Source organism: Rutilus rutilus (assembly GCF_951802725.1).
Source record: "Rutilus rutilus genome assembly, chromosome: 20".
Lineage (NCBI taxonomy): Eukaryota > Metazoa > Chordata > Actinopteri > Cypriniformes > Leuciscidae > Rutilus > Rutilus rutilus.
Window position 1 is genome coordinate 30,809,127 of NC_140225.1, and position 8,451 is coordinate 30,817,577.

An 8,451-nucleotide genomic window follows, 5' to 3' on the forward strand; every position below is an offset into this window, starting at 1 on the left:
GTAATTCAAGGAATGCCTTTTCATTTATTTTGCTTGGTAAATATCCCTAGCATTTATAAATAGTCATAAAGAGGAAAGTAAATATAATTTTACAGCTTTGGGAAGTGATGTAGTGATGATACAATTGTCATTGTACACAAAAAAGTAGGCTTATACATACATTTTACAGTGATTCATTAAATATACATAAAAATGTTCCCTCCAGTTTTTTCTGTTACTAGGGAAATATTATTCCGTAATAAAAAAAACAATTTCAGTCATTTCCAGGCAGTCCCTTTTAATTATTTGGAGCATATCACAATCTCTGTGTATTTAATGCTGTATATGATGTTCACAGTGGAATGCGGAAGTCGATCCACGTGTTTTATACATCAGCGGTGACGCGTCGAGGCTGAGAGAAAAAAGATGACATCCGTGACGACATCGGGATGATCTGACAGAGGTGCGGCAGAACCGAACCGATTTCCATCGACCAAACTGCACATTAAATGCTTGGTAATTACTTTAAAAATACATTTTTAACTGACTTAGCTGATTGCAAAATGTTTGAGCAGTGGATGCTTCTGGTTATTTAATCACAATGAAGTGCAGTCATGGGGACAGGAAGACGCGCTGTGATAATATTACAGTGGTTCTTAGTGACTGTATTGAGGAATTTAAATACAACAGATCATACAGTCACACCGGCCATATGTCACTATTCTCCGAGTCTTTATAATACCTTTGGCTCTTTCTGAAGCGTGTTGTATTGTTATTTCTCTTATTGAAGCTTCCGTTTCTTACGAATAGCCGATCAAAACGTATTTTAAGCACCGAATGGGCTCACGGATTATCTGTGTTCTCTCATGTGAAGATCGTAATGGTCAGTGATTATAATATTTATTCTTGATCAACCGTAAGTGCGAGTTATTTCAGCACAAGCTGGCAGTAGTACAGAAAGTACAGCTTGTACACATCGTATTCAGTTTCAGTGTGTATCTGGGCCTCGGTGTGAGATATACGCTTACATCGTCTGTCTGTAATGCTGAATATATGTGCGATTTTATGGCGGGCCGAATGAATCCTGGCATTATTATAATATGTGTACAGTAAGGCTTTGCCGAACGCCTCTTCCGTGCCATTACAAGGTCAGAGTGAATCATGGCACAGTTCTTGTCTACATTTTAGTGTCGAGACCTTAAAACGTTCTTGACGTGTACAACTTGAACACGACCCGTGCGACATTAAAATGCTCTTAAAATAAAAAATATAGTTGGACACTCGGTTGCAGCCCCATTTAATCCCTTCCCACAATGCACCGTGTCGATGCACAGTTGTGTTTCCTGTTTACCGTTGTAACGCTTTTGTTTGCCTGCTTTTCTTTTTTTTTGTCGCTGGTTTAAAGACATTGTTTTGCATGTCTTTTACCACGACTGATCAGAGAAGGTGAGTTTATAAATAAATAAGCCTCGCGTAAACACGCGAAAACGCGAGATCGGCGGCGGCTTCGCGGCATCCCGCTGATGAGGAAATACCCTGGCGCGAACCTCCGCTTTCATTTTACAGATCATCGACATGTTAACGCGTTCCGACGGATTTGACAGGTTTCGCACGAACTGCAGAACGATTCTCCAGGACATCAGAGCGATTCTAAATGTCAGAATGATTCTCCAGAACGTTCTGTCAAAATCATGGTTCTAAACGTTCTTTAAATGTCAGAATGATTCCATGGAATGTTCTCTTAAATATCAGAATTACGTTATTTTAAATGTCAGAGTGATTCTTTAGAGTGTTCTGTAAATGTCAGAATGATTCTTCAGAACATGCTGTAAAATGTCAGTGTAGAACTTTCTCCGAATGTACGTTATCGTTCTGGATCTCTCAAATGACAGTCGAGGAATAGTCTGCTTGGCTGTTGTTAATGGTGCAGACCTTAAAAACCATCTAAGAGGAAGTACAATATCTTGCATAGATCAGGAGTCTCCATGCAGCCTATACTTTTTTTCTTTTTTTCTCTAGCAGTCGACTTGCATGGTTCTTCAGTGGCTAAGAGTGATATAATGCTGATATACATGTAGTGTAATGTTATATCATGACCATAAAAAAAAAAAACATCTACAGTAGTCAACATTTGAAGTGGATCAAAACCTTTCATCAAAGTTATACATGGATTTTGACCAATACCTGTTCTTGTCTCAGGACAACTTTGATGAACTTTTTTGATCCATTTCAAATGCTGACTACTGTATTTTACTCAACCTTCTACAGACTCACTGAAGCTCGAGTTGCCATTGGCTTACTTGAGAGACTTTGTATATGAACAATGCAAATTTAAAAAGAAAAATCTACATAAATATAAAACAAAATATAAATTTCAAACATTATTAAAGACCAGTGTAAACAGTCTGTAATAAAATAAGCACAAATAATCAGACTACAAGCAAAAGCACAAATAATCAAAATAGAAGAAAGATACAAATAAAATAAACAGTGCCTTTCAGGTAAATCTAACAGTAGTTATACAGATTAGGTACAGAAATTGAATAATCAAATGTAAAACAACACTGAATAGTCTTTACTGTATAAATTAAATATAGATGAATCCTTATTAAAGTTATACAATTATTGAGTCGAAAGCAGTGAGTCTTTTGTTTGATTAATGTTAAAAACAGACCGCAGCAGGAATATTAGGCTGCTGTCACTTTAAGACCGAATGCAAGGATCCAATATACTGATACTGTTACACATGCGTTTTCTTTCTCGACTGTTTACGTTCGTACTGTTACGTACTCTTTCTTGGCATGTGCTTCGGATGTGCGAGTTATTTTCACATCTTCTTCCGCTTCAATGTAGTGTTGTCAAAAAGTTATGTAATTTGAAATTTTTAAAATGTGAAACTTTGAGCGCTGTTGTGCTGAATTGTAGCCAATCACAGACATATCCGATGAGCGCGTGAACACAATGGCCAATCAGAGGTATTTACGATTCCGCTCAACAGCGCTCAAATCTTCACGTTTTTAAAATTTCAGTACCGAAGTCGGTACTTTATGACAACTCTACCCTCTACAATGCAAGTAAATCACTCGCATATGCGACCAAATTTTACTTTTGTCAACACTACTTCAATGTTTAAATTGGCAAGGCTTAAAAACACATGCAAATGATAAACTTTAATGACGATGTAGCACTGGCCTGATCGCGACAGCATCAATTCTCTTTACGTGGCCTGTGTAAGCCTCTCTTTCTCTCATGTGTGAGAGCCAAGTGACGGTGTGTAAAGCTCAGCGCCAAACTTTCTTCCTCTAACTCAATCACAGTCGACTGAGATCGTACAATTTACTAGCCATTGGCTAATTAAAGTCATTTTTTAGTCGCTCAGCGTGAAATTTGATCACATATGCTTGTGATTTACTCGCATTGTAGAGGGTTGTCAATATCAACTCAAAATTAACTACTACAGAAATAGTTTCATTGTACAATAAACATATTGACAAAGCTGTTAGAATTTACACAAGAGGGAGGGGATAATAATCTGTCAGGCTGACAAATTATCAGCCAATAATCCCAAAATAGCCAAATATTGGTTGATGTATGTTATTATTGCTCGTACTGTTTAATCGAACTCAAACGCTTTTTGTTTCTGTTTCCTACTAGGGTTTGCTGAGGTGTAAATTAAGGCTGGAATAGGCACTGCTCCCCAGTGAGAAAGCGACAGAAGGGCCGTGAAAATCAGCCCTAATGGAAGAGATAGAAACAGAGCTGACCTGCTCCGAGCAGGACGCTTTAGGAGCAGACTTCATCACGGTCGAGCTCGACACCCAACCCATCGAATACGTGGTCAAGTGGGCCGAGGTGGGCTCAAAATTCACTATAGCCTGCGTCAAAAAGGATTTGGACGAGGCTGGTTGCTTCACCTCCGATCAGATAGTGAAAGTGGAGCCGGATGAGACGTTCTTCGTCCCTTACGAATCGGTGTACCCAGAATGCGAGGAAGTAGATCCGAATTTGATCCCGACGCACGAGGAGGAGGTGGGAAGCGAATCCGACTCGGACGACAACACGGAACCGGAGAATAGCCAGCTGTGCGAAGCCGAGGACGTTTCTGATATTTCCTGGGAGAAGGAGGTGTCTCCCACTAGAACCTATAAGTGCCACTTCTGTGGCAAGATCTACAGCCATTCCTCCAGTCTTGCTCGCCATCTGCACGTTCACTCGGATAGATCGGCCCTCGCTTCCTCGAAGGGGTTCAGCAAGTTAGGCGACAGCAAAAAGTCTCTCCAGTGCAATCTGTGCGGGGTCAGGTGCAACGGCAAGCGGCTTTTGGCCATTCACAAGAAATGCCACAAAACCAAGAGACTGCACACGTGCAACACCTGTGGCAAAACGTTCAATCACAGCTCCAGTCTGTCGCGGCATCGGTTAATCCACAAAAAAGGCTTGGATAAAACCGTTAGGCCGTTGTACCCAGCGCCGACCCCGGCGCCCATCATGACCCAGCACAGTTTCCAATCCAACCACGGCACGAATAAACGAATGCCGGTCTCGTCGGGCGAGCGAGAGAAGCAATACCAGTGCGCTCAGTGCGACAGGGTCTTCAGCCACTCCGCCGGCCTCTCCAAACACCAGGTGGCTCACGTGCGCCAGCTCCTCAACTCGTACACGCACGGCAAAGACTCGCTCGACAAGTCCTCGGACCTCAAGATCCGCCTGAAGCTGTGCTCCCGCGACAAGCCCAACTACTACACCCTGTGCAAGAAGAACAAGCACAGTAAAGGAGGCAAGAAGAGGTTGTGCCTGCCGAACGAAGAGCGGCCGTACCCCTGCCGCATGTGCGACAAGCGCTTCAGCCACACCACCAGCCTGTCCCGACACGAGCACACGCACGCCAGCGACAAGTGCTACACCTGCAACGTGTGCAAGAAGACCTTCATCCGCCTGTCCAACCTCAAGCAGCACCAGCAAACGCACGCGTCGGGAAAGCTCTACGAATGCCCGCAGTGTGGGAAAACTTTCGTTCACTCCTCCAGCTTCTCGCGCCATAAGAAGGTCCACGCGGGAATGAAGCTGTCGCCGACACTGGAAGACATTAAGTGCGAAGAGGAGCTGGTCATCGACGAGGTGGCCCCGCTGGAATACGAGTCGGACTGAGAAGGATTGAGATGTTCTGGAACTGTTGAGGCTCCACAGATGGGTGGGGGGGGAAGTGTTGTTGTGTTTTTGCTGTTTTTTTTTTTTTTTTGGTTTACCCCTCATTCTTATTTCACGGCATCCCTGCCTGTGTGGCTTCTTTCTAATAGTCTTGTAATTATCATTGCCCTTTTCGGCCACATTATTGGGGATATAGTAGCAATTTTTGTTAATGACATTTTATTTTTGTTTGTTTAGATTGACATTCCCTTTTCTTTTGTTCGTTCAGTTTACTGGGAAGGTAATTCTTTGCAAGCCAAATTGTGTAATTAATTTATGTCCCCTTTTTTTAGGCGTCCACAAGAGAAACAACAGAGAAAAGCAGATGGCATTGGCAATGCAGGTGTTATTTATTTTTCGTGCTTGCACTGAACCTGTGAACCCAAAATAAAGTACTTATTGAGGTGCGCGTTGGAGTAGAAGGCGCAAAGGCAAGTTTTGTATGCAAGAAGTAAATTTTATATGCAATTTACTTGAACGTTGTTCCACTAAGTGTGCGGTTTGAATCAATTATGTCCCCTGTAATTATATTTATGAGACCTAATTTCTTAGACCAACAAATTTTCTCACTTGAAGTCTGGACACACAAAAACAGGTTTTGCTGTTTGGTTTTATGGGATATTATTAGACGTGTATACAGTTTAATTCAAAACTGCAGGATGAGAGCAAACGGGAGTGTTTTGGGGTGGTTGGATTGTTCTAGGTTTGACTCTCTTGGATTTGACTAGCTTCCTCAACATGTTGTCTTTGGTACTTCTTTCCTTGTTCGATGTTCATTTGTCAAAATATGAAATCCATTGTGTCCATGGAGAGGGTGCATTTTATGCTTATTGGACATGGACATGTACAGATGCACTTAAAATGTTGTTCATATAGATTTGTGTGCACTTGATGAATACGAGAAAAGAATATACTCGCAAAAGTGTGTGCTTTTTACTTCTGCTGTATATGTGTAAAAAGTTGCAGTTGCAAAAAAAAAAAAAAAAAGATGTTCTATCTGATTTATTTTTCTGTATCTTCATAAGTTATGGAATAGCCAAGGGATTTCATATTTTAACAAGCATTGCACTATTGTATTTATAGACAGAAGCACTACATATTTAGGAAATTGGAACGCGACTTTGGATCTCCCGGTCAAGACCTTAAATGAGCGAGGCACGGAAATATCTTCCATGCATTTTTAAAAAATCGATCAAGTGCCCTCAGCTACTCTTTGTAAGACCAAAGCTCTCCGATGCACAACAGAAGACGTGCGGTTCAGCTCATCAAAGTTTTATCGGTCTCCTGTTCGATGATCATACGCGTCTGGACTTTCACTCACCATTTACTGTCTGAATTGAAATTGATTAGCAATTACTAACCCATTTATGGTGTTGAAAAATGAGACTTTGAGATGCGCGTGTGAAGCACAGACGATGACACTGTTGCACCCGGAATGATGTTATCAAAAAAAAAGAAAGAAAAAGAAAACGCTCTTGGTACTCTCTGTAGTTGTTGGTAGTTTTAATATATTTCCTTTGTTCTTGCCATTTGTTTTCAATTCTTTCCAATAATATAAGGTTTCATCCGCTCTCCTGTCCACACTCCTCACGGTTTGATTTATGTTTGTCATTTTCTTTGTTTTCAATTGCTGTAGCTATTTCATCTCTCAATGCAGCAGACCTACATCTTATATAAAAGATGTATGTTTTTGTATTGTGTTTGCCATTAGATTATAGTTTAAGAGTTCTGTCTTGCATTTTTGTAATAAATAATTGGTTCATGAATCAGCAGTCTGTATTCTGTATTCGGTAATTAAGTCCACATAAGAGACTCGTCCAGTTTGATGAATCAGTTTACTAGTTAGACTTGATGCATACTACACTTGATGCATACTATCTCATTGTCTCAGTAACTGAAACCAGCAGGGGCCGTTACTAAGACTAGTCTTACAAGTTAGTCATCATTTTTTTTTCCTTCATAAGACTGTTCATAACTTTTTTAAGTCAGTTACATAAAAACTTAGATTGGTCTAATCTGATACCGAAAAGTTAGACTGATTACTAGTTCTTACGCAACTGGCCTCTGGATGTGCTGGTTAAAACAAGTCCTTGGTGTAAATGTTGTTCTGTCCTGTAGTTCTGTCGTCGGCCAAAAGATGTCAGCACAAGACCAGACTAATGTGGAAAGGTAGCACATACCCACAAAAAACACATCAGCAAATACTGTATGACATTGCGTTTCTACAAGACAATATAAAACCACACACAAATTACTAAACTTATCTATATTTATTTCAATGTTGACTATGTCTACAGCCTAAGTCAATGTATTACCCGATTCAGTGGTGACCAAAATGTAATTTTATATACAGCAATGACTTTTTAGACATTCTACTAACAATAAGTAACTTGTCAACTAACCCTCATTTAGAGTATTAGTAGACTGTTAGGTAATCATATCTGTAGAGGAGTATCAAAATAAAATGTTAGCAGACCTGCTACCTTAGATACTACTAATACTCTAATGAGAGTTGACATGTACTTGCAAAGTTACTTATAGTTAGTAGAAGGTCTAAAGTGGACCATTGAAATATAGAAATGTATCTTCCTATTTCTAAAGTGTTTTCCTGGAAGTCCAGGAAAGAAAATCACAATCAACAAACCATATTATTGGCTCTTTCTTGAAGCATGGTAAGATCATTGTAATGCACAGCCTGAAAAACTAAATAAAAAAATGGTAGAACTTTATTGTACAGTCCAGTTCACCATGTACATATGTATCTATTATAGTAAATACAATAACTGGGTAATAACTACTAACCCTAAACCTTATATTACCCTTTACTTTCTTAGGTTTTTACCGTCTTTTTACCGTCTTTGGTCTGGGGAATCTGATTACTGTAAGTAAAACACATCCTTTTTACAAAATGGAAGCATTCAGAAAACTCTATCTGTATGTGAGGCAATTTGATGCATTTCTTTTTACAGTATAAAAAGTGCAGTTTTATATAGTTTTATATATAGTATAGTGCAACAGTATAGTGCAACTTTTATTAATGTAAAATGCATTGTTTACACGAGGAAGAAGCATATAATTAAAAACTGGACCATGTCTACCACCAATAGATTTGTGAGTGACAGGTTGTCCCGGCCTCACAGAAGAGATGTCGCAGCAAGGGAAGATGAGTATATATATACACATACCCAGAGGAGAACTGGCCCGACTGAGCCTGGTTTCTCCCAAGGGTTTTTCTCCATTCTGTCCTGATGGAGTTTGGGTTCCTGTCGCCTCTGGCTTGCTTAG

At 40.1% G+C, this 8,451-nt stretch overlaps 1 protein-coding gene across 3 annotated transcripts; it reads left to right on the forward strand.

The window, feature by feature from the left end:
- The first annotated feature begins 393 nt into the window (after window positions 1-393).
- LOC311279967 (uncharacterized protein) lies at window positions 394-6,932 on the forward strand. 3 transcript variants are annotated; one of them, XM_084391809.1, is made up of 2 exons: window positions 394-495; window positions 3,634-6,932. In XM_084391809.1, the coding sequence occupies exon 2, from the start codon at window positions 3,718-3,720 to the stop codon at window positions 5,125-5,127; it is 1,410 nt and encodes a 469-aa protein (XP_084247935.1). In that variant the 5' UTR covers window positions 394-495; window positions 3,634-3,717; the 3' UTR covers window positions 5,128-6,932. The 3 variants fall into 3 exon arrangements, with proteins under 3 accessions (XP_084247935.1, XP_084247937.1, XP_084247936.1); XM_084391811.1 differs by having other exon boundaries at window positions 450-862; XM_084391810.1 differs by lacking the exon at window positions 394-495 and adding an exon at window positions 1,284-1,425.
- The last annotated feature ends 1,519 nt before the right edge of the window (window positions 6,933-8,451 follow it).

What these genes read in the sequence shown, in the direction of transcription:
- LOC311279967 (XM_084391809.1), top strand. Translation starts at nt 3,718, where the DNA reads ATGGAAGAGATAGAAACAGAGCTGACCTGCTCCGAGCAGGACGCTTTA.